Source organism: Nesoenas mayeri, assembly GCF_963082525.1.
Source record: "Nesoenas mayeri genome assembly, chromosome: 19".
Taxonomy (NCBI): domain Eukaryota; kingdom Metazoa; phylum Chordata; class Aves; order Columbiformes; family Columbidae; genus Nesoenas; species Nesoenas mayeri.
In genome coordinates, this window is record NC_137568.1 from 9,615,553 (window position 1) to 9,641,648 (window position 26,096).

General features: G+C 41.8%; 2 protein-coding genes across 2 annotated transcripts in view; one reads left to right on the forward strand and one right to left on the reverse strand.

Moving 5' to 3' along the window:
- The first annotated feature begins 2,848 nt into the window (after positions 1 to 2,848).
- Positions 2,849 to 21,895, forward strand: CEP95 (centrosomal protein 95). The gene is made up of 23 exons (XM_080356318.1): positions 2,849 to 2,896; positions 3,971 to 4,099; positions 5,071 to 5,178; positions 5,698 to 5,808; positions 6,628 to 6,736; positions 7,201 to 7,310; positions 8,028 to 8,156; positions 8,513 to 8,724; positions 9,128 to 9,197; positions 9,866 to 9,912; positions 11,093 to 11,214; positions 11,580 to 11,709; positions 11,894 to 12,008; positions 12,626 to 12,804; positions 13,084 to 13,176; positions 13,954 to 14,104; positions 14,893 to 15,053; positions 15,555 to 15,629; positions 16,126 to 16,278; positions 17,631 to 17,777; positions 17,876 to 17,947; positions 18,018 to 18,529; positions 21,850 to 21,895. Exons 1-22 carry the CDS (start codon positions 2,875 to 2,877, stop codon positions 18,192 to 18,194), a joined length of 2,622 nt encoding a protein of 873 aa, XP_080212444.1. The 5' UTR covers positions 2,849 to 2,874; the 3' UTR covers positions 18,195 to 18,529; positions 21,850 to 21,895.
- The window catches only part of SMURF2 (SMAD specific E3 ubiquitin protein ligase 2), a 56,651-nt gene continuing 49,269 nt past the window's right edge, over positions 18,715 to 26,096 (reverse strand). Inside the window, exons 15-19 of the mRNA XM_080356319.1 lie at positions 25,941 to 26,078; positions 25,624 to 25,744; positions 24,123 to 24,324; positions 22,688 to 22,763; positions 18,715 to 22,398 (exon numbers count right to left, since the gene is read on the reverse strand). Of these exons, the coding sequence (XP_080212445.1) occupies positions 22,299 to 22,398; positions 22,688 to 22,763; positions 24,123 to 24,324; positions 25,624 to 25,744; positions 25,941 to 26,078 (637 nt within the window). The 3' untranslated portion in view covers positions 18,715 to 22,298. The remainder of the gene's footprint in view (positions 22,399 to 22,687; positions 22,764 to 24,122; positions 24,325 to 25,623; positions 25,745 to 25,940; positions 26,079 to 26,096) is intronic.

The following is a 26,096-nucleotide window of genomic DNA, read 5'->3' on the forward strand; positions in this document are numbered from 1 at the left end:
GCGCTCAGGGTGGGCCTGGGCTGAGGGAATCTGAGCTTCACTTTGGCAGTGACATTCCCCCAGATCAAAGCCTCACAGCTTGAACTGTTTGTGAAAAGCCTGCGAATGCTCCGACAGATAAAACGCAGCCTGAAGTGGAACTGCTACGTTTTACCTCATAAGTGATACTTGGAGGAACGGTAGATTGAGCCACATGCCTGCCTGGGATTACTGAGACACTAAAGGAGTTAGATGTGCAGGTCGTCGTGATATTAACAGGTTGGACACATCATAGCAGATTATTAAACGCTACTTTGAGCAGCCCCTTTAGACTGCTACCCATTGCCTGGGCACTTTTGTAAGTATTAAATACATGTGATGCGAAACAGTTACTATTTTTATCGTTTCAAATTCCACGACAAGGCTTGTGCAGCAATTCAAAGGTCACGAGAAGTGCAGCGGTGCACGGAAGGACAGGGCTGTTCGGAGAGCACACAGATAATAAACACCTGGGTACTGCGTTGCTTATCTGACCTGCTTGCCAGCTTGAGGACTAACTTGAATGTCTTGCTACAAAAGGACTTAAGCACACAAAAGGGGAAGCTTGAAACATAACTACAAGCAGCCATACTGCCAGACCACTTGTTTTAAGCAGTGGCCAATGCAAATGAAAACAAGGAACGAGAAGTGGTGTTAACAACACTCCCCATTTACATCCTGCCACCCTCAAATAATCTGTGCATTAAGGCTTTTCCAAGACACAACGTAACTGGATTCGATGGCTATATCTTCTCATTTTTGTTCTATTCATGCTCTTAGCTTCTAAGATACCAAGACGACATGTTTCACAGTTTATTTGTACACAACATGAAAAACATTTCCTTTCATTTTCATTTTCAACACTGCCTAGTGAGAACAAGGGGAACCAAACCAAATGAGTTCTTAGAAATGGTAATAGTCTATTTATTTATACCCTTTGTGGGCATTAATATCTTTTAAGTCACCCCCTTTGTAAACCAAAGCTGCAGTCTAATTCTTTCTCCTTTAGAAGCAATTTCCATGATCTCTTCCTCAAAAGTAACACCTAAGTTAGACTTATCTTTGTTTCTGGATAACCACAGCTGTTCCTCCCTCAGCAATTTGAAACACCACCTTGATCCATCACTTTTTCTTCTTCCTAATTTGCTCTTTTAGTAGCACTTCAATTTGACTAGGTTCCTTGATACCATCTCCTGCAAATTTCTAATAGGGGATCCTCCTTTTCAGTAGGAGTTAGTGATTTAATATAGCTTGTTATAGATTTCTTCTCCAAAAATACTCCTCTTGACACTCTCTACCTACTGACCCTGTAGACTTCTTGCTTCTAATGCATCTGAAAAAGGCTTTTTGCAAAGGCTGTGAAAACAGCAAATTGTCCCACCTTTTCATGTACACGTTACATTTACTGTAGCTTATATTTAATTTTTTTGTTTGTATATATTTTAGTGGTTCCTGTTACTGTGGTGTTTAACTTTGCTAAGGTTTTAAAGAATTGAAAAGACTAAACAAACACAAAACCTCATCTCTGTCTCGCCTGCACACATTTAGTCTGCAAGTAGCTCCTTTTGATTTTCTCTTTCAAACAACTTCCTCGTTTTGTGTTCCACCCTTCAAGTTAAACATCGCTGGTTTTCCTGAGCTCTCTTCTTACTTTAAGCCAACATACACATAACAAATCAACGCAGCTTTGCAGAGCTGCGCATGTATCAAATTGAAATCTAGGTTCTAGTTTAGTAGATATGCATTTGCTTATATACACAGAAGCTCGGTTATTTAAGCAGGGTGTGCATTTGAATTATTGCTCTACAAATTACTGTTAGAGCTCACTTTGTCACTGATGTTTACTTGCTGCTTGTCATTGTTCTTACAGTCGTAATTGGGATCTCAGCTGCTTCTGTGACGCTCCAGGAGTTTAAGGATAAGGGGCATCATTATTTCTAGTTTTGTGTGACTTCATGCAATGTGGAAATTCCATAATTCCTAAGGAGCACAGAATGCTGTTGCTTAGTATAGAGGAGAATATACTTTCCCCACTCAATGTCTCCAAAAACGTGTTAGTAGTAAATTTCACTGGACAAAAGCTTGTAACTCTTATTTTTAATAAAGGTTATAAAGCCCCTGTCACACACAAAAGCCATCAGGTCACCCGTATTTCCTAAACAAACCTCCACCACCAACTCTCCATCTGTACATTAACCTCTTTCATGTAAACACATCTCCGGCTGTCAGCAAACACGCCAGGCCTGCAAGGTCAAGCGCTGGAACTTTCGCCGCTCCACCCGCCTGCCCGAGGCCAAGCTCCCTTCTCTTGTGCAAACACCGACAACCGCCGCGCTGTGCGGGCGAGCAGGGCGGGCCCAGCGCGGGAAACCCCCGCGGCTCCCGGCCGCCATTTTGTGCCGCCAGCCGCCCTCAGCAGCCGAACCGCTCCCCGGCCAGCCCACCCTGGTGCCCGCGGCAGCTCAGCCACCGGGGCTGGGGGGCACACGGAGGCGGCTCCAAGCGGGCAGGGCGGCCCGGCCCGGTTTGGGGGGTGAGGGGATGGCGGGGGGGCCGCGGCTCCCACACCGAGGGCCCCTCGTCACGTGACAGAGGCGCGGTGCCTGCACCAGGAAGTGGGGGAGGGGGAGGCCACGTGACCCGCGCTGCGGCGTGGCTGTGAGTTACAGTCCCCCCACCCCCGTTTCCATGACGACCGGCTCTTTCACAACCCGCTGGAAGACAACAACGCCCGGCGGGGGGACCCGCCCCTTCCGGCGCAGCCTGTCCAATCAGCACAGAGGACGCCGGGAAGGTCTATTTGAATTCCCCGGGGGGGCGGTTCCCGGCGGCCGTTGGTGCGTGAGGCGCCGCGCCATGGGCAGCGCGGAGGAGAGAGGTAGGGGCGGCGGGGCTCCCCGGGAGATCGCCGGGCTCCCGACCGCCGGCGCCTCTCCCTTCTTAATGTGTTCGGCGCCCGCCACCGGGGCACGGTCGGTGGGGCGGGTGCGAGGCCCAGAGGGGCAGCCAGTCCGCGGGGAGGCCGAGGCGAGAGCTGCCTCTTCTCTCCTTGTCACCCACCTGCTGCTCGCATCCCCAACACTCTGTTTTCTTCAGACGTGCCTTTCTTTAAAGATGTCTTTCTCTTGTGTTGTGGCTCTTTATGGTAAACCCCTCCCTCTTGCCTTATTCGCCCCCGGTGACACTTTTAAATCAGTACAGCTGGAGGTGAACAGCAGCTGAAGTTATTCAGTGTGAAATGTAGGAGGTTCTGCTTTAACCTTTCATGCACCTGAAGTTATTAGCCTTTTAGGGTATAAGGATTTCTGGAAGTGAAGAATAAAGCAGTGGAAAAGTAATACTCCCTGTGTACAGAAGAGTAAAACTTAGGCAGATTGATTTCCTTTGTAGTAATTGGGTTTTTCTTCTTCCAAACATAACTTTGCCCTTCTCAGTAATTTAAAGTCCTCAATAATACATGTTAAAATACTGTTTTGTCTGCAAAAGCAACATGTAGGGGGAAGATCCAACCTTAAGAGATCACAGGCTAACAGAGATAAAGACGCTTTTTTTCCAAGTTGATATTTGAATTGTGTGACATGGAACACTGTAGAGGATACGTGTACTTAAAAGTACTTTGGATTTGTGATTCAAAATTCTGGGAAAACCAGTCTGGTTGTGCACATATCTCATTGTGCTCAACATAGCGTGAAGTTGGTGGCACCAGGTCCATGTACTTGTGATCCCTAAACAGTGAACTAATAAAAGTAGCCCTTGAATTTAGTTTTCATGAAGAATACTTACATTAGCAGCATTGTCATTTACAAGAGAAGCTCATGTTTTTCAAAAAAACATACTCCACTTCTAGTGAAGTCCAAGACACTTAAACAGGTTCTGTCTTTCACTGTAACTAACCATACATTAATTTCTGTGTCTTTCAGTTCTGACGTTAATATGTTTTACTTCTTAATAGATTGGGTTGATGTTGCCAACGATCTTTTAAGGAGTTGTCACATAAACCAGCACATAAAGCGTCTCTCAGAATGTGGTGCTGATGTGTTTGTTCATCTTTATGAGTCAATCTTAGGAGAAAAAGTACCAGGTGGGAATGAGAATTTCTAAACATGCTTTTTGTTTGTTTGTTTGTTTCCTCTGTATATTTTGTAATGAGCAAATTCCAGTTTGCAAAACTTATTACAGATGTGGGGTTTTAAAAGTATTTCTGTCCTTCCAAAGACAAACACATGGTTGTCGTTCTTTAAGAAGATTTAAGTAATATTGGCCATGAATGGCAGCAAAGAGTCCCCTAGTTCACTAGTATAGCAGGAGCAACACTATTTTCATTTCTTTTCCTATTCTTTGATTCACACCTTTGAAGGGTGTGAATTGATTCATTTCTCTTAAAAAAGTCTTGATACTGAAACCTGTTCTCATAAAATGCTTAATACTTATAGTCCGCTAAGAGCTAAAATGGGATTTAACTGATTTAAGGAAAGTCCATTTGACTTCAGTGACAACAAAAAGCAAGGGCTATATAATTCTGTATTTGTTCACTTCATGGTAAACTGTTGTGCTTGGGAAGCTTCAAGACTCAAAGAAGATTTTAATAGCACTGAGGTAACTGGCAGCTATTGGAGGTAGAAGTCCTGTTAAATATAAGCCCAGAACTAAAAATAATGTTGTTCTAAATTAAGTGGAATACATTGCAGTCCAACTCTAGTCACTTGCAGGGGAAGAAGAGACCTTAAGACAGACAAACTGTGATTCCAGTTTGACAATCTGAACTGGATGTGTGTGCTGGGAGCGAAGGAGGAAAAATCCTTTAGTAGTCTCTATTCTTAAATGTAATCCTTCAGCTGATGAAATCCTCACATCTCCCAGGGGGTGTTCTAAGTTTGTTCTCAGTGTTTATAACAGATTTCATATGACCATATGATATTTGGGCTTTTCACCAAGCACACGAGGTATTGAAAAAATACTAACTTGTAAGTGAAAGTTAAAGCAGTTTAGTCAAAACATCTGCAACAAGCTATCCATTTAGATAGCCTAAAATCTATTATTTATTTTGAATAGATTTCATAGCTACTCCTAGAAGCCAAGAGGATGATGCACATAATGTACAAGCCGTAATAGATTCCCTGGCATTGGACTATTTGCAGGTCAGCTTGTCGCATATCACTGGTAAGCACTCGCTTTAATGTAGACAAACACCAGCTGAATATCTGTGTGGCTTGATGTAGGCATTTTATAAGCACCATATATAAAGCAAACTTTCATACTTACAGATAATAGCTTTAATTGAGTATTTGTACATATAGCCTTGCACTAAATAGACTGCACAGAATGAAAACTGCTTGCTTGGTAGGAAGTATCTCTTTCTGATTTGGTACCTGTACTGTATGGCTGCAATTTGTAATTCTGCCTGCTGGTCAATAGACTTGGTTCATGCTGTCGCTAGGATGTATAAGAAAATACTAAATTGATAAACTGAACTTGCAATTATTAGAACCAAAAATATCCTAGGAAACTTTTAAGATACCTTAAGCTCATGTATGTAGCCGAAAATGTGTGACCAGCTGTCTTCTGAGCTGACACCTTCACAAGAATTTCCAAGCACTCTTCTCCAGAAAACTCCTGCTTTTGAGCATTTTTCTTCTGTGAAGTACTAATTATTAATATGTGGCAGTACCTTCTCTTCAGGTGAGAACATTGTGAAAGGGGAAAGGGAATCTATCAGAAACCTCCTTGAAATATTCGATGGTTTGTTAGAGTATCTTACAGAAGAAGCCAGTGAATCTTCTCAGAATGGAGGTGAGTAGGCAGATGTCCCAGTTGAAGGTATTATGTTCTGGTACTACTATATTATGGACAAGTTACATTTTCAGTTTGTCTGCTATCAAGTTAGCTTGCTCAGGGGTGTCTTAGGTTCTCATGACCATAGTTCTTGATGTTCATGGATGGAATACAGCTCCCATAATAGGTAAAACACTCTCTCTTTGCTGTTCTTCTCACTAGCAGCTCTAGGGCATCATATCCATTGGAATATGTAAGCTTTGTGAAACCTTGTTTTGGGATACTCAAGGTGTTTCCAGTGTAGCAAGGATTTATTTGGTGGTTTTGTCTTGTTTATGACCTTGACAGTGCAGAAGAGGAGAAAGACTGAAACTGACTGTGAAGGGAGGAAATTTCAGTGGCCAGACTGTTTACATTCCTTATTTTAATAAACAATAACAATAAAATAGATAGTTTATTTTTCCCCAAAACTTGTTTAAAGGCAAGAATTGGAGAACATAATCTCTCTGCTTCATTCTTGTGAACGAGCAGCCACTAGGTGTTAATGCCTCCAATTTTCTAGTTATAAGTACAGGATTTAATTCTTTTGAGGAAGAAGAAAGGGGTTATTTATAATTGAAACATCAGGGTATATAATATTAATAGTTGTATCGCTTTTCAAAACTTACCATAAAAGTTGTTTCCCCTCCAAGGGAGGCATTATATGTCATCATTTTAGATATCATCATTATAATTTTTATTACACTTAAACTGTTTTGATGATATGGGCAATAATACCTGTTAGTTAATAGGTAGAAGTAGTTCTCCTGAAAATAATTGCCTCTTGATTTTTAACAGACGACGCAGGTGTGCTATCCGATAATGAAATTCCAACTGCATCTCGACAGCATCTGGAAAGCAATACCTGTCAACCTATACAACCTTCAATATTCTCAACAGTTGAAGGGTAAGAACAAGTCTAGATATTTGCACTGACATACACAAGAAGATTGTCAGTCAGTATCTGTAGAGAAACTAGCAGGGTTTTTATAGTATGCAAATAGGAAACATACTGATTACATACGTCAAATGGAATGTGAGGTAACTTTCTCCTTTAGTCAGGCAGCAAGAAGGCTAAAATTAGATCCAGAACTTTTTTGCTCTTGAGAATGCTGATGGCATTTTGTTTCTCTTCAGTTTACTTTACATGTGGAAGGAAATAAGTTAAAAACTCTGTCTCAGTTTTAACTTACTGTATTTTAGTTAAACTACGTTCAGTTTCTCTTCATGACTTGGACACGGGTTTGTTTGGCAGCAGCTGCACTGCAATAGCAGCTGCCTGGAGTTGCCACTTTTCTGCAGCTCCATCTTGTGGGCTGAAGGGACAAAGATTGTTAGAGTAAATATTTAATGGCTTTGTGTTCCCCTTAGGTCCCAGTCAGATTGTTTTGTTCCATCTTCTGATGTAGATGGATCAGAATCCACCAGTGAATTAATTAGACTTGGAGATACTGCTTACTCATTTTCCAAAAGAGAGGAAGGTGAGTTTGGGTGAAAAATAAATTAAGAGAACTCTGTAGTAACATTTTTAGGCTTTTTTTTGGGGTGTGTTTTCTTTTTTAAAAGTTACTTCTTTCAGACAAATACTTTGTTTTGTTTTAAACTCTTCTTTTTAAAAAAAAACCCACATCGCCAAACCCACAACCTGCAATACCAAATGTACCTGGAGTTGATCTTGCTGCAGTACATTTAAGTATTCCAGGCACTATTTTCATGACTCCTGAGCTACATTATTTGGATAAAGGTTTGTTGTTTGCCTACTAATTCAGTTCTCCCTAGAAAGGTGTTTGATTTTCTTCTGTAGAATAAGAGATTTCTGAAGCCGTTAATTTATCGCATTTATTGCAGTGTAAGAAGCATTACTTAAGACTGTAAAAAGAGTAGTAAGTCCATTCTTAAAGAAGACTTGTTAGGAAATACTATGGGTGGCTCTGAAACAAATAATGTGCAGACTACTTACGTGGATTCCATTCCTACTTCCCATTTTCCTATAAGAATATTCATATTCTTATTATTTGTTATTAATCTCTCCAAAAAGAGACATAAAGAAACATTACAAATTATCAGATTTTTATTGACTAGAACTACAAGTAGGAATTCAACAGCCCTGTTTTGATGACGGTACAGATTGCTAACACCAAGTTATTAGCATACCCAGTGTAGTTCTTAATTCAATCTCTTTCAAACACCACTTTTAGAATTCCAGTTGCCTGAACTGTTACCAACAGGAAAGGACAACGAGGTGGAAGAATCTCAAAGCTCAGAGCCTATTGCAACATCACTCAGACACTTCTCTGGAAGGGCCATTGTAATGGAAAAGGAAAATGGTGAGTATTCATTCTTCTGATCTCTCACCTACCTGGTTAGCTACTTACTGTGTATGCACCCATGCACTATGGCGGCAGTATATTCATGTACGTTTATATACATACATATACGCGGTCATGAAAAACCTGATGCTTTTAAAAAAGTAGCGAGACAGGGAGTGCCCTGTGTATCTCTGTAAACAGAGGAAAAGTAACATTGTAAGGCATAAAAATGTTACAGGACTGTTCTGTGCAATCCAGCAGGGATGGCAGTTAACACAAGACGTTTAGATCCTTCCATCTAAGACATATGGAGAATATACAAAACGTTCTGCTTTCACAGATAGACTGCAAGTTTTTCTTATTTGTCTTTTCAGGATCAATGGAGTCTGTTCATACTACTGAACCTCAGGAAAAGACTGTGGGTGCCAGTGCTACAAAACTTGGAGAGCCCATCCAGCAAGCCATCCCTTTGCTCCCCCCATTTCAGCCTTCGGAAGCCAGACCTCGTTATGCTGGATGGAGAGAGTATCAGCGCTCAGCCAGCTGGTCAGAATCTTGGGCTGACAGTCGAGTGAGAATTCCTCCTGTAAGTAAAAACCTAGCCTATCCTATTTATTTTCTTTTCCCCAGCAATCAATACTGCTTTCATTTGCAAACCTCCTAGTGTACTTGCAGAATGGGAGCAGTTGTTCTCTGAAGAACACTTCTGAATGTGTCAGATTTCATCTTCAGTTCAAAGAATTTTGAATTGTGGCTTCATTCTTCCCTGAGTGTCCAGAGAGGAAGGGATGCGTTTATTTTATACACATATATACCCATCTCTATAATCAACATAACTGCACAGTTACTGTATAGTAAACAAAATAATTATAGAGTATTTTTATGTATAAAGTCAGCATTGATTTCCATTTGCAAACAAACCTAATGTATGACCTTCGTGCCAACACCCTCTTGTGAATGTATAGAAAACATGTTGCTTTTTATTTCAGCTTGAAAAGTCACTTACTCAAACATCTGAAGATGTTTCTGGTCATCTTCCTCTATCAAGGAAAATGCCTGGTGAGAGAGAATTTCACTTCCTATAGGGTAACTCTTAGGTGTCAAATGTTGCATTTATTTTTATTGGTATTACAAGAAACACAGTTTTGAATTACTACTGCATTCTTTTTCTTTTTTTAAATTCAGCCACGAGTTTGTGTTTTTACCCGTTTTACAGAGAAACAAAACTAGGTTACTTTTAAGCTGTTTACTGTGCCAGAGAAAAATAATCTGTGTCCCCAGTTCAACTCCTTCCTTAGTTAATCCAGTTACGATGTGTCTGTACTACAGAAATCTCTTCTAGCAGATGACTCCCATAGCTGAGCTTATTCTGAGCAGAGAAACATGGACCAAACAAGCCATTTTCAACTCTAGGAAAAAGCCATTAACTGCTATTGTAGAAAAGGTATAGGAGCTGGTTTTCAATGCTTATTTTCTCTGTTGCCTGGGAAACACTGCTTACCTTTCGAGTTTCCATAGCATTCCCATGACACTGAACATTCAGAACTCAAGAAATTACCAAAATGAATGTCACAACTGTGTAAGCACAGTTGCCTTGTCATTCTGTTCTCTTTGGATTAATCATTAAAAAGGCCATGGATCACATCTTTTTATACTTGTTTCCCCGTTAGTAGGCACAGTGTGGTCTATACCATCAACTAACACTTACCTGTCTTCTGCTTCTGCAGTGGGAGACCAGGTGCTATCAACTGATGCTGAGGACAATGTGGCAAAGGTAGATGTTTCATCTTTAGCTTATTTGTGGAAGTTCAATCAATATTTTTTTAGTTCCCTTTAATTCTCCTGATGTATTTTGGCACCTCTGGGCTTTTTTCTAACCTGCTTTTGACTTGCTTTCATCAGTGATCCCATTATGTTAGACTATGACTATATACAGTTTATAGGTCACATCAGTTCTTTCTGGAGGTGTTTGGTCCAATAAGTATCAGTATCTGTAGAGTTCTAATTTATCACAACCAACCAGTTACTAGTTAACTTGGGTTTAATCCAAGTTGCATAAAACACAGGAGTATGGTTATATCCTTTCTCTGAAGTGTATCAGTACTCTAAATTAGTAAGAATTTTGGTTTTCTGGAGTTGTTCAGACTCCAGTAAAATTCAAATTTTGCTCCCTTTGTAAAGAACACTGAACTGCCTGGCTACGTTATTTCATTTCCTTGCATTGTCCTTTGCTTTTCAAAAACTGACTAATGCACAACCCACACGTTGATTAGCAGATGTCTTTCTGTGCTTGTAGAAACATGCCTGTGTAGGGAGTTCCTTGCTCTGGAAAACACTTCTTTTGCCTCCTGTAACCACAAGAGGTACTCACGGATTTCCTTTGTTCCAATACTTTCAACAGCCTTTACTTCTACATTGTCTATTTAAAACATAGTTTAAAACTCGTTTTCCACTGATGTATTTGCAAGTACATGCATGCCGACCCCAAACTACTCCAGTTCGAACGGTTAAGTTACCAGGCAGCACTAAACCAGTGTAAGTAAATGGCACAAGGACATAAGCGTTTGCTGTGAATTGCAGCTTAGTCCGTGCTCAGTGAGGTTCAGCTTGCTTGCATTACTTGGCATTAGTCCCAGGCTAATGAGGTAGTTTGTGGGGAAACTCGGATATCTTAACCTAGACCTTGTTCTTCTGATTCAGTGGTTTAGCTGTAGATGGTGCTTGACCTCATCTTCTGTATTTTTGCTAGTCTATTTCTTTAAACATCTGATTCTCTAAAGTATACTATCTTCAGTCAGAGACTTGGACATAAAACTACTTTATATATATATAATATAGAGTTTGAGATGGTTCTCCTATAAAAGCTGTTGGAGGGTCTCTCTACTCACATGCTCTATGGTATTTCTGACATTAATAAAGATCTTAATTAAATCTGAATTTCCTCATTTTCCTAGTTTTCTCAGGTATATGGGACTTCTACATCTTCTTCCTCTTCACATCAAAAACTCTCACTACACGCTGAACAAGCAACAGAGGCTCCAAGACCTGAATATGAATATCTGCCTAGAAACAAAAGGCAAGTTGGTTTGGGGTGGTTGTTTTTTTGTTGGTTGATTGGTTGGTTCATTTTTTTTGTGGGTTTTTTTGGTACTGAGCCAAACTAGCACTTCAATATAAATGGCCACCCATGGCCTCCCCACCTCCTGCCCCCTGCTAAAATAAGGTCTATTCCTCCTTGGCTCCAAGAAAAGTCAAATCTCCAGTGAAAGATTAATTTTAACAGAAAGATCTCCTGTTTCTCCTGATGTGTAGGCATTTACACAATCAGCTTCTACTTAATACTAGAAAAATGTGCTCATGCAAACAGTGAACTGGAATTGCACAAAGTTATGCTTATCAAGTTTTTGGAACAGAAATTAAATCTGTTTTCTCTTTTAGCAGATATGAAAGTTCTACCACAGATTCACTCGAAGAGTCTCTTTCCCACAAAGCAACCAAGGAAAAGCTGCCTGAGCAAGAACTCCATATAGTGTCAGAAAAACTCTCTTGCAGGTTAAATGAACTAGATTCAGTAAGTGAAATCTATTCTTTGTTGGATCTGAGCAAGCTTGTGTTAGGAAGGATAGTGGAGAGAACAAGAATATACATTTCAAATTGATGAAAAGGAAATGTACAACTAACACCTGAATTTAGACTGCTCTGAATTTTGAATTAACTGTCGAACCTGACCCCCCCCCGCCCCAATCTGTCCATAGATGTTAAGGAGAGCTCTGGGGGGGCACAGCAGGGAGGAAGAGCTGACAGATGACGACAAGCTGTCTCAGCACAGCGACAGCGTCATGGATTATCGCCGAAGGAAAGCTGAGCGAGGTAACAATTCTTACGCCAGTTAACTATTAATATTAGGTTGGAAATTAATATATTAAAAAAAAAACCCCTTCTCCTGTAAAGCTGATACATTGAACTAAGTTTTATATTGTGAGTTCACCTATATTTTGTCTTACATCCAAACCTGAGCAAGAGTAACAGTATTACAATTAAGTTCGCGTTTAAGGCTGAAGGAGCTGTGGTAAACCTTTACTAAAAATACAAGGCAAACGCAGCTGCAAACTCCACAGAACGTGGGGGAGGGACAGAATACGAGCTCATTGACAGGACTCTGATTCTAAACTGTTCACAACACACTTGACTGCAGATTCTTCTGTGCCCAGCACAGCAGGTACATCTGGGTGTCTCACAGACGTATTGTGCTGTGTGTGTGGTGCTGGCAATAAGTAAATAACCACCCTATATGTACAGCAGGCTATTAAACTATCATATAACTTGATCTAATCTGCATGTACAACGTTGTATTGCAAGAGGGAGCTGTTTGTGACCCTGGCATATCGACAGTCTCTCACTCTGACCTGCCTTCAGTTGTCTTTGCTGCTTTTTCCTTTGCTGTCTCCTGGCAAGTTAGATACTCAACGCATTGCCTTTCCTTACAGGCACACCACAGCTAAGGTACCCGAGCAGGCCACGATCCCTTTCTCCATCCTCACCCTCATCTCAGCATCAACTCTTTCCTGAGTTGGAAGATCGACTTTGCAGTAATGGAACAGGCCAAATAGGGAAAATACAGAGCCAGTTGCAAAAAGAAAGGGATGAAAGAACAAAAAGAGCAAAGGTAATTTCTAGGTTAGACCTATTGGTCATTATTGCCAGCATTTATACTAAAAGCATTAAAACTGAATGTTCTTCATGGAGGCATCTGGCCTACTTTAGTAATGATGTACTGTTACATCTATAGACTGCTGAGGAAAAGACTTAACCCCCAAATTTTGAAAAAAAAACCCAGAGTTTAAAGTGGAAGAAGCTACTTTGACCCTTACACCAAAAAATTAAGTGAGGTGGTCATATGAACTTATTATTTTCTCTGAAAAGTCTTTGTATTTTTATTTTCTAGATGGTTGCTAAAGCTTATGAAGATGAACTAAGGATTTATGAAGCTAGGGAGAGGCTTAGACTTTCCAAGCTCAGAGAAGTCATCAAGGAAATGGTACGTGATGCATTACGGTGATTGTTGGTTTGTGTTTTGTTTGTTTAAATTTGTCTAGATGATCTGTCCAGACATTGGGTATGTGCTACAAAAACTCCTGGACTTCCAGTGTCATAGTTCCAGCACTGTGTACTGCTGGAGTAATGAACACAAGGGCAGCTTTTCCTGAGATAGGTAGGCCCAAGAGACAACTCATTTTAGAAGTTTCAGCACTTGTATGTATTAAGAATAACACCTGTTCTCATCAGTAACAACCACTATGCTGTTCACATGAAGTGGTAACTTCAGGACACACAGATTTAAAGAATTAAAGCCAAGTGAGCAAGGAGACAACTTCCATAGCCGGCCCTGAACTTCAGAGTCAAACCAGCACGTAGAGTCTTTTTTAAATACTCTAACAGTTGGGTTTGTGCACGGATGATTCTCTAATGTTATGATTGGGGTTTTGCTCTTTCTTATTACTGAAACAGCAAAGAACCTGAGCTGAAAAGCCCCATCATTCTACTGCAGGCTGCGCTGGCCCTTTTCATAACCATAGGCTGCTGCAGTAATATGAAGTCCTGCAGAAGGGATGAGGTTATGAAATAGTGAGATTTAACCTCTCTTTGAACCCTGACCTGCATTGAGTAAATTCTGTCCTAGAGAATCCAGTGCAATATGTCCAAATTCTCATTCTGAAGTTTCAAAGACATGTAAATTCTGATATCCAAGCTACGTGATCTATCAGTCTTTCCCTTCTCATACCTGTTCTCCATCTGTTTAACATCTGCTCCTAAGGAACAAGAATACAAAGAAAACATCTTTAGAGAACCTCCAAAAATGCCTCAGCCAGTGAAAGTTTATTCTAGAAAAACCACACCTCGGAATCCCAAATACAGCCAGTGGATTCCAAACCGAGGGACTGTGAAGCCAAAGAAAGCAGCTCCAAGTAAGAACTGCACAACTATACTTGGTGGAAAACTGGCATTTTTTGAAAGCATGTATTGAACTCCAAGAACAAAGGCATCAGTCCAATATATACCAGTCAGCTGTAGCATTTTCCCCTTTTTATGACCTCTATATGTCTGGGTTTTTGTTATGGAAGATAATGCTTTAAGTGAACGTAAACCATCAGTTCACGTTCAAAACTCTGACCCATTTGCTACCTCCTTAAAATCCCCTGGATTATTTTCAAGGCTTGTTTCCATTACTGCTCCTCCTGTGCTTGCTCCACTATAGTCTGAGCTCAGGCTTTTTTTTCCCCTGAGCGTGTATTAGATTTAAAATTGAGCCTTTAGCTTGAGCGGGCTGGTGCTGAGCCACATACAGGTAGTGGAGCAGGATCTTTGCTATCACCTTCCTCGCAAGACCCTGCCCTGGGTTTTGCTGAGCAAGTGATGCCAACATGCAAAGCACAGGCTCAGTTTTGGTAAACAGCATTGTGCATCATGGCATAATCCAGGAAATAATGCCTCAACTGTAATAGCAATTCTTGAGCAGGAAAACAAAACTCAAACCAAACCAACCTAACAAAACCTTGGGATTACTTTCTCTGCTGCTGCACTGACAGTGATGTTACATCCTGCGGGTTTAGCTTGATATTGTAACAGCAGCGTGGTAGTTGTGTATAGTGTTCAATCTAAACTATTTCATAACTTAGGCTGACGCCGTCTGGAAGAATTTACCACTAATGTGTGCTCCAGGAATTTATTGCTTACATCTGTCTTTACCTTGTAGCAAAAGTAAGAGATGACGGCCTCCTATTTCAGCTACTGGAAGAGTTTCCCCACCTGCATATTTCCCACCATACGATGAATAAGATGTGGCGGCAGCAGCTCGCACATACTGAACAACTTAAGGCAGCTTCTGGCAGATCCAGACCAAAACTCCAAGATGAAGTGAGCGTTCTTATTCATTCCTTCAGACTTTCGACAGGGATGGCACCTCCGACAGGACAGACAGCAGTTTATAGTGCATACTAAAAGCATCCTGACCCTTTCTATGTAGTATAGACAGGGTACGTGCACATCCAAAGCACAATATGAAAGGATTTCTATCTGAGCTTAGTTAGTTCAATAGGGATGTACATACCTTGAGATGTGGATTCAACTTTTTATCAGCCACTTGAATATAACGTTCATTTTTCGTACTAGTTTATCTAGTGTTGCCTAGGATTGCTATTGCTTTTTATAAAAGCATTTTGTAGTTTCAAGTGCTAGTTCTGAACAGTCTTCTAGTTTAAAAGGTAGTTATGAGATGGATACAAAAGTTGATCGACTTATACATGGTAACTCTCAACATAAAGACCGAACCATGGCAGAGGGGCAGCGTTTAAAACTCCCCCCGACTGCCTGTCCTGTAGAACGATGGAAGTCATTAACGTTTTCTTAAACCTCCAGGTTCAACAAGCCCTGAAGAAGCATGAACTTCTTGTTGCAATTATTAAAAAAGATCAAGCCCATAACAAGAGACTGGTACGTTCTTTGAAGAGGATTTGTTACATAATAGAAAACTTTCACGTTGAGCTAACTAGAATGCATATTTTCTGTTCCATGAAAGCGGCTTTTTATCTTACGACAATTTTATGGTCTCAAATGCCATGTAACCTGTTTGCCACGTGGCTCCTGAGGTCATGGGAATGGAATATTGTTATTACACTGCACTGCTGCTTTAAAAGCGCAAACAAATTCTAAGAATTTGCAAGGAGGAGAAACTTAAAGCTGCTGCTGTTGCTGCGAAAAACACCATCTCCCATGGCAATGCTGAGTCCTTAACGCTACAGTGCTCTTCCTGGCACCGCTTTGCTAAACCGTTGGTGCCTAAAGCTTTAAGCTATAAGTGCAGAGTAAAACTGGGGTAGGGAGGAGGTCCTTAGTAAAGGACCCTGTTTATTTAGCAATGATTAACAAAGCTTTGCCTGCAGCACAATCTGTTGGAAGCTTGGTCTGACAGCTACTCTTCTCCATTTAGCAAGAATTTAAGCAACGTATCGGCCGACAGAAATGGGCTCAGAATAAACTGAGAGAGAAACGCCAGCAAATTGCTCGAGCCAGGAAATATTATGAAGATTACCGGGTCCAGCTGCGCGCCAAGATGATGCGGGCTAGGACACGGGAAGAAAGGGTAAGTACGAGATGTCCTGCTCTGCAAGGGTGGAGTTCTTCTCTTTTTGTTTGGACCCCTGTGCTGAGAGCCCATAGTCCAGTAGTTCAAATAATGGTACAAGTGGAGAGAGGGCAAGTGAAGTAACCAGAGCGTACGAGCCAGGGTTAAATGGTTCATCACTCAAGGACACAGATGGAAAGGTTCCTTCTTTGGAAACACTGATACAGTTCAGGGCAAACCACCGTAAACCAAGGAAAGATGCTTTAGGAGGAGAAGGGGTGAAGTATCAGTATGGAAAACCAGGGCTGGTAACACGAGAAATTGGGGAAATGAGTTTTCAGAAACAGTTGGATTAAGAAGTTGTTCCTATAGTTCCTATCCAAAGAAAACTATCTAAATCTTCAGTTAAGGGAACTGATCAAAACGACAGCTTTGTTATTCAGTTAAGATTTTTGGCATAGGGGCTTAGGGTTACAGTTAGTCTTAGAATGATGGGTTAGGATTTAGCATTAGATTAGAGCTAGGTTTAGGTTAGGCTTTAGGGTTAGGCTTAGAGGTTGAGTTAATGGTTAGAGTTAGATATTGGGGTTGGGTTAGTGTTAATTTTAGTCTAAGTGCTTACGGTTGGTGGCTGGGTTCATGGGCTAGGGATATGAATGGAGCTAGGATTAGATTAGGGTTATGTTTAGGTTTAAGGTTTGGGTTAGAGGTGAATTTAGGGGTTAGGTGTAGATTTCAGGTTAGAATTAGGGTTAGTGTTGGGTCTGTGTTAGCGTTAGGTTAGGTTGGGTTAGTTACGGCTTACCATTAATGTTAGGTTAGTGATAGAGTTAGTGTTAGGTTAGGGTTAGAGTTTAGGGTTACTGTTAGAGTCAGGGTTACGGCTCTCCAACTATTTTCAGAAACAGTTGGATTAAGAAGTTGTTCCTATAGTTCCTATCCAAAGAAAACCATCTCAATCTTCAGTTAAAGGAACTGATCAAAACAACAGCTTTGTTATTCAGTTATATTTGTTAAGCAAAGGGGACTTTTTGTCAGATGTGATCACTAATTAGCGCTGGACAGAGCTAAGGAAAGCAAGTAGTTATTACATGTTGAGAATTCTGTATCTACTCCTGCACGTTTTAAAATAAAAGAGTAGAAGTTCAGTGCGTAATCCACTATTAGTGATTTGAGAACTGTTTGCCTCCAGCTGCGCTGTAGCTGGGCAGTGCTGTTGTGCACAGGTGGGAAGCCCGAGTGCGGGCTGGATTTCCTGCCGCTGGAAATCCGGATGGAGGTCCTGAAGCCAGAGAGCAGGATGCAGGGTGTAAATATACACTTCAAAGCTTCTGGGAAAGTTTCAGGTTTGCTCTTTTAATTGCTGGCAGATATTTAAGAACTTATTTGAAGAAGGCTTAGAAATTCAGAAGCAAAGGCTGAAGGACCTGAGAGTATACGCGCAGGAGAAGCGTGCTGAGCAGAGGAAAGAGCATCTCAATGAGCTGGAGTCTATGGAGAACTATTACAAAGATCAGGTAAAGCTTTGTCTGCATCAAAGACCATTCATATTCTTTTTACACTAGAAGTCTTTCCATTCTTTAATTGATTCAACTCCAACATGTGTTATGCTTAGTTTTCCATGCTAGCAGAAGCTTTATCTCAAGAACGCCAAGAAATCCAAACTAGAGAGAAAGCACAAGCACAGGTATGTGTATTTAATTGTGGGTAGCTGTCTCTTTTTATGTGCTGTGGCTAATGTCTCTCATTTCCTTCAGATGCTACAGAAAACAAAGAGAGAATTGAGATCAAGGATGGAGAAGGAAATACAGCAGCTGCAAGCAGCAATAATGCAAAGTGATGACGACACCTTCTTTCAAGAGCTAGAAGCAGACAGACTGAAATCTAGACTTCAGATGGCTTCCTTTCAGTACAGCAAAAGCCGTTTCTTGTGAGACTCCCGCTAAATATCACTGAGATGATGAGAACCTGAGCTGCTGGAACAGGAAGATGGTGCACGACTGGTTTTCTCTGAAGTACCTGCTCTGTCATTTTGACGTGACAGGCGCAGCTGCTGGGATCTGGGATCTCTGCAGCACTTTTATGATCACCAATGAAGTTTTTAAGCTACTTTCTACCCTCTTAGCCAGGCTGAGATCGCGCTGAGCTCCGCACAGAAGAGTCCGTGTGCTCTGGCCAGGCGATGGTACCAAACAGCTGAGAGCTGAGTGTCCCCACGCCGCGCTGGTGCTGGAGCTGGAAAGTCCCTGCCAGGACACATACACCAGAAGTAAGACCCTTTTTCTTTGACTTAAACATTTAGCACAATCCTTAGTGTAGGTAACAGACACCAAATTTTAAGTGTTTTCTCCTGAAATAAACTTGAGTTGCTTCAAAATGATTTTGTTGCATTTTAAAGGAAATATTAAAGAAAAACGTCAAACTTTTAAAACCATTGATGCTGTTACAGTGCAAACAGCATACAATTTATTGCTCAACTTCTGCATGGGTACATACATTAAGTACTTAAAAACCATTTTATACAGATTTGTTTTGTTGTTAAAGCTCATGTAACAGCTGGGTGAAAATACAATGATACCAATGCTAAAACACACTGTAATAAATACAATGGAAATGATGAACTAAGAACTGTCAGTTTGTGGAGGAGTAATTACACTTGTATAAACTAATTACAACTACAAACGAAGCTCTGAGGATGTGGTAGAGCCAGAAACCTACTACATAGTGTAAAGTACAACAAAGGGCACCTGTTAACTATGTGGTGCTGTTTAAAATCGGAAGCAATCGGAGCATGCTACATGAAGCTGTATGATGCATACTTATGGTATAGAAGCAAAGCTTTTACTTCCATCAATGCAGCCAGTTTAAACGCACCAGAAGTTCGATACAGATGTAGTGTTGTAGAACAAGGATTTAAAAACCGCTTGTGTGCTCTGGACTTTAGTACAACACAAAAATTTGGTACAAATAAATCAGTTTAGGGAAACTGAAACTATGTGCAAAAAAAAAATTAGAATACATACTGTACAAAGCACCATTACAAAACTCTTTACACCGAGAAATTAAATCCTCTGAAACTCAACTGTGTACTGTATATTTGAAATCTACAAAAGTCACTGTTCATAATTAAACATTCAGAATGAAAAGCAACAGCATAAAACCATGATGTGACGTCTCTCTAAAACAACTAAAGACTGGATAAAGTAAAACCCAGTAAGAGGGACACATTGAAATAAATATTCACATTAATCATGGGGTGAAAGTCCAAGGTTAAAATGCAATATTAGGCTTAGCACCTTTTTGAGGGGAAAGTCGCTGACATGATCTTGAAACTTAATTTTGCAAAGGAATCAACCCTTTAACATCTTCAGATAAACATCTGATTAGGTGATGAGGTGCTTTAGTTAAAGCTCTCAGGCATGATGAAGGTAGAAAGGCACTCGATAATTGGTATATTCATCCTCATCTGTCAGCTATGGAAAGTCAAATGTAGATTTGTCTAATTTTGCCTATAATATATTAAATTTACAATATTTATCTGAGACAGTTAAAAAAAATTATCTATGCCACACCAAAATGTTTGGTAGAACAGACGTACTGCTAAGGCTGCTGTGAAGACCAATAGCATTTATCAGCTCATCTCAAGTCTACTGTGCCAAGCTCATCTCCTCCCTCCTCAAAAACGCTTTGATGATGTACGGGTGGCCATAACTATGCGTTCCATAAACGTACAGGGAGCAGGTTCCTGGGAGGTGGGCATGGCCGACGTGGTCACAAACACCACACAGACAGCACGGTGTTGCGCCAAGGGCCCGCAAACACCATTGTGCCAGTTCCCAAAACCTGCAGCAAATACATCTGATGTTTTTCATGCTTCGTGACCAGGGAGGCTACAGCCACAGCCTGAGCAAGAGCAGGAAAAACACCGCTTAACACTGGAGTATCTTTCCTGTGAAGTGGTGAGAATAACCTGTCTCTGTGGGGTCTGTGAGTAGTAACTCACGGGTGAGACGGGGTCCCGGCCACAGGCAGCACCACCGAGCAAGAAACACACGGGGCAACAACCTGCTCTGCTCTCCCAGCAACCTGCAGAGGGGTAGCGCTGGCTCCTCTGGTAACGCTTCTCTGAAAGCCGTGAATTCGGAGATGCAAAGGTACCAGACGTTTGACATGAGTGCGATAGTCCCTTGAGGAAAAAAAAACGGGTCTGGTGTATTTCAAACCTGGTTGTCAAGGCAAGTTTCACATCCCTAAGTAGCCTCATCTCTGCAGCCAGCCCGGAGTGGGAAGCAAGTGTAGAACAAAACCTTCCAGCAACAGCTGGACAAATAACTAATGGAACGAACATGTGGATGTGGCTCCCTGGGTTCTTACCGCAGCCCTGCGGAAGCGCCCGGTGCCCGCTGTTCGATCCGCAGCATCCAGCAGCGCTTCCCTCGCCGTGGCAGCCAGGTTGGGCAGGACGAAATTAACTCCAAGCTCCTTAGAACAGGCAGAAAATGACCCCGTTCTCTTTGCGACTTACACTGCAGAAACAGAGGAGCTGTTTACACCCCATTCTTTTAGCACTTTCAATACCCTCATTCATTGGCAGTGTAAAAATAGTGCAGATTAATGGTTAATTTCAACCTAAGTTAAAAAAAACCCCACTGATTTGAAAAGAAATGCTACTTATTCCAAATGGCAGCGCTGAGAGGAGAACGGCAGCATCTCCGGAGCAGAGCGATTCACCCACACATCACAGGCAGAGTGCACAGACCTTAACTGACAGTTCCCAAACTAACTTCAAGGTTCAGTTCCATCTACTGGTAGTGCATTTTATTCCCCTTCGAAGAGATCAACCCATGTTATAATTCATATATATATTTACTTCCATCCCTACAATCAATAAATTATGTGCTTTTAAAACCTCATTTGCGAAGCACATTACACGTATTTCACTTAATACACCATTTTTTTCCTTAGTTGTAACTTAAACCCACGTGTCATGAGCAGCTGGACAAAGATTACAACACGTTTTACCTGATAAATCTTTAGCATCAACAAATAGATAACAACGCGATTTGGCTGCATTCAAGCAAACTTTGGTTGACTGGACAGGATGGGTTCTGAACGAACTGCTGACAGGCGGCCGCTGTCAAATGTCACCTCATCAGCACGCTTCAAAAGCCGAAAAACGCAGTGTTTAAAGTCAAAAGCAACAAAAAATACTCTTGACGGACTCATTAGAAAAACGCTGTTTTAAAAAACCCAAACATCTACTGTTAAAAAAGGTCAATTCCACGTGGTAACGCGCGTACTGTGCCAAATACAGTACGTGGCACTCACACTAGAAACTTGGTGTAAGGAATCTGACAAGTGATATAAATAGGACCCCAAAACATCATCTTTGTCATTCAGGCTTGAAAAGTATAAAAAAGCCCCCTGTGGTAACATTTCAGTTAAATTTACATTGCAGAACATACGGTTGTACTATAAGAAAATGCAGTTAACACGTAAGTGGCTTTAATTAAAAAGATTAATGATTCTTTCAGCCAATTGTATGCAAAGTTAGAATAATCCAAAATATTTCTTTTTCTCCAAAAATAGCAGGTATGGATGCTGTTCAGTATCACACATTTAAACCAGACTGAAACGTGACTTGTACCGACTGCCGGAGTTGTGTCTTGGTATCTGAGAATAGAAATCAGGTAGGCAAATAGAATAGATTACCTTTTACAAAAATAGTAGTAGTCTTTAAGTATAGAATACTGCTTAACTGTTGAAATGTAGGAAAAGTCAGCATTCTGTATGTTCAAGATATTAGTTTTTAATAGCAGCTGAATGATCCTATGGCAGGAACCACAGAACCTATTTTCTTGAAATTAAAATAAAAAAAAGAATTAAAAAACCTCCAAAGTTGGTCTTTCCCTCCCAGTGTCCTAGTGGAGAAGAGGGAAAGCTTCCTGTAGTTCAAGCATTTCTCGAGTGTGGGCTGAGGGAAGGGCTTCTGGCTGACAGGAGCATATAAATAGAGGCCGGGGGAAGGCTGCGCGGGGTCATTCCACAGCGAACCCGCACGTCTCTTCGATGGCCGTTAGCAGCTTCTCGTACAGCTTGTCGTAGCTCTCGTAGGGAGGAATGTCTATTCGGTTAAAGCTGCGGACAGGAGACAAGGAAAGTTTGAGCTCTGGAGCGCCAAGCAGCAAAGTTGTGTCACGCTTCACTTAACGCACGTGAAACAGCGACAGAGCAACGCTTAACGAGGCCAACGAGGACTGCGTGTAAATAACAGCAAGCTCTGGTTGTTACAGCTTTACTCCTCTGTAATGGATGGTGTTTATTATGGCAGAAAAAGGCAGGGAAAAACAACAACAAAAAGAGTGCTCAAAATATAGAGACAGCAAACTAATCTATATATCGCAACAAAGACCTGAAAAAGTCTTACCAGGTGTGAGCTTTTGGCAAGTTATTAGTGCTGGCATCGATCTGGTGTATTGTGAACAGTCGTGGGCCTGCAGCACCTGAAAAGCCAGAAAAGATCTCTGCTACTACTGTACTGCAAATAGGAAACTTCTTTGTTGTACCGCAACAACAATAAGGAACTAAAGCCGCAACAAGAGAGAAGCTGCGCACAAAGAAACCTCAAATCGGGAAAAGGCAGGAGAGAAATCAAACTGCCAGTGCCCATCAGGCAGATTCCTCCGCCCACACATGATAACCAGGCAGTCACTGAACCACTGGAGCATAAACAAGAACAACGCTCTGATAAGGAAGAATAAAATACCTGTTTTACACAGTGCACTGGATAATTAACAGTTTCTAATTTAACTTTCTCACCCTTCCTAGAAAGCAAAACTTACGCAGCTGCATCCGTCCCCATTTTACAACAGGTCTTGAGTAGTGGGAAGTGCCATTAAAATTCCATAGAAGAGTCACAATAGCAACTTCTTATCTATTTTGTTAAATTAATCTAACTACGTTAACGTGTACGATGTACTAACATGTATCGATGTATGCACATCAACAGTAAATAATCAACTAACTATCCTGAGGTGCTGAACAGCCACAGTTTGCCTGAACAAGTCCCCCCACCCTCTGCAATGTTATTTAAACACATCAGTTAAAGTACAACATGCTGCTTAAAGTAACCAAGGTCTCTACAAACTCAATATTCCTGAGCTTCTAATGTGCCCGAACATTTTAGAGCTCAAGAGCAGAGGAAAAAGAAAACGAGGATTCTATGTGATCATGATGGATAATGGAGAAGAAACATTTCTAGTGTTTGTATGTGGCAGCCGTAACCGCGGCACTTGTGTTCCGTTGGGATCTCCTACCTGTGAAGATGGTTTATGGTCAATGTTTCCCCTGGGTGGTTTTTCTTATCTTGTGAGGGGGTAAAACAGGAGAACTCGTGTAAGCAGAGCAGCAAGGGCCACGACAACAGAGACCCGGGGCCTCAGCTGCCCTCGAGCGGGCGGCTCGGGAATTAAGGTGATGGTTTTCGACGCCTGCGCTGCCTGCGGTTATGTGGCTTGTACAATAAATCAGCGTTGCCAACATGGCAAAACCCTGGGGGTTTGCTGGTCCCAGGGCTGGCCGGGGGATGAGGGATGGCAAAGACGGGCATTCACAAGCAGGGCTCCAAAAAAACCATAAGGAGAACCTAACTAAGATCTCAGCCCACCACAACTTTTGCTGGAGACGGAAGAGCACAACTGAAACCAAAGAGCCATTTACGGTAATAAACACACCAAAAAAAAGCCTATTTGTGACCATTATTCATTGGGTCATTAAAAATCGCTCTGAAAAAGCCACATTGCAGCCGACCAGCCCCATTGCCAGCGCGTGTTTCTGTGAGGTCTCCCCCGGAGCAGCGTTACCTTGCAGCGCCTTGAAGCCCTGCAGGGGCACGCGGGATGAGCCGGTGACGAACTGCAGCAGTCGCGCCCTCCGCTCCTCATCGAAAAACTCCACGGCTTTCCAGAACCATTTCACGATGTTGCTGTCCGGGGTACAGTGTTTTAACCTCGTATTTGCCTTCCAGTCATTCACATCAATTTTTCCCAGTCCACAAATGATGAGCTGTAAGTTTAAAAGGTAATTAAATATTTAATCGTTAACACTATAACAAAACGGGTTTTGGAGTCGGCCAAATGGTGAATCACTGACATTGAAAAATTGACGGATTTTACACTAAAGGCAAATTATAACCTCTCATTAATCTTAAGCAATGCAGAAATGTAACATTTTTTAAATCTTACCTTTGTACACAACACATTTTCTACATGGTCTCAATTCAAATGAAAGAAAAATAAAAATCAACCATTTCATAAGCTTTTATGGAAGTGTCTTGACCTGCCAATTAAATAACAGAAGCACCGATTGTACCCGCGTGTGACAGCGTGTGTGTAATTCACATTTAACTCAACGTTTCTTTCTGGAGCCCCAAAAGTAACACCACATGTGATAGGAATCAGAGTCCTCTCCTGACAAAGAGCTTTTGGCGCTTTGTAAACGGAGCTCCACAATGCATCGGTTTGAGCTCCACAGGGATAGGATTATGAAGATATTTTCTAGTGACTACAAACATTGGACCTTCCCCTCCCTTATTCTGCATCTGCAAACTGATTGCGGGTTAACAGTACGGCTGGTTGCTGCTGCTGAATGAGAATATTCAGGGTAAAAGAAGAGCAATCACTGACACACGAGCACAACAAACAGGAGAAAGCATGAATAATTCACCTTGTGGCCATTTTCTAAAGCAAAGACCTCAGCTCCACAGCTAACAGACTGCGTATTAGATTCCAGTTTTAAAACAAGCTTGGGGGCTGTGGGATTTACCTCGAGAGTTTAATGTTTGGGTGCCGATCCTGACATTTCGTAGCAGGTTTGTCGGTGGCAGCATCTTTCCTTTTGCCATATTTACAGGGCCAATTTAGTCCGGCAGAGCCCAGCGAGGTGGGTGTGGGGCGATGCTGGGGCTGGGGACAAGCGCTGGGAGGTGGAAGTGAGCCACAGACTATTTTACTGGCAGCACCGAATTGAATATCGTGTAAGTGCACGCTGAGAAATCTGCGCCACCACCTCTGCGGGAATAATGTGCCCTGAAACAACCTGAGGCGGCCGCAGATACTGCAAGAGGGGCTCGTCTCCCGTGGCGGCTCTGAAATGTCACCTTGAGAAGCCCTCTCGGTGGAAGGGACACGCAGCCTCGGCGACTCCGTGACCCGGTAAGCTCTTCCCCAGCTGTGTTTGTGGGGGGAGCGCACCTGCACCCCCAAAGCACTGGGGACGTGACTTCGCTTGTTACTCAGTCTCACAAGAATCCCTCAGGCTTTTGTTGTTACACTTGACGACATAACATAACGTTAGCGTACTGACCTCTAACTCCTTCTCATCGAATGTCTTCAGCAGATGTTGTGGGATTACTTCATTAAATCCCTTCTGTAGAGCCAGAAACTGAGCTTCAATTCCTCGTAAAAACCGCCAGTTGACATAGAGTCTGCAAGCGAGTGCAAAGTGGTTTTGTGAACAACGTATTCAACCTGCAATTTATCCAGCCTGACGGGAATACATACAGCACCACCACTGCGCTACCACTTAGAAAAACAATATAACACTGCCAATTACTTCAAATAAGTAAAAGTTCCTCCCCACCAAAGGCAATACAAAAATCTCTGGAAAATATATGGATGTACCTGACATATTCCTTTTTATTCTCCTCTGTCACAGGGATGCTTTTGCCATTGGGTTTCAGTTCATGCTGAATGATCTCCCCGTACGCGTTGTGTTCGACACAAAACGTATGGTCTAAGACTCCCGTGATATCATTCTCACTGACGGGAAAAAAACAA

Excerpts from the sequence above, each read along its gene's own strand:
- CEP95 (XM_080356318.1), top strand. The coding sequence starts at position 2,875 with ATGGGCAGCGCGGAGGAGAGAG. Across the intron at positions 8,157-8,512 it reads TGTAATGGAAAAGGAAAATG|GATCAATGGAGTCTGTTCAT; the intron begins GTGAGTATTCAT and ends TTGTCTTTTCAG. Across the intron at positions 12,009-12,625 it reads CCGAAGGAAAGCTGAGCGAG|GCACACCACAGCTAAGGTAC; the intron begins GTAACAATTCTT and ends CTTTCCTTACAG.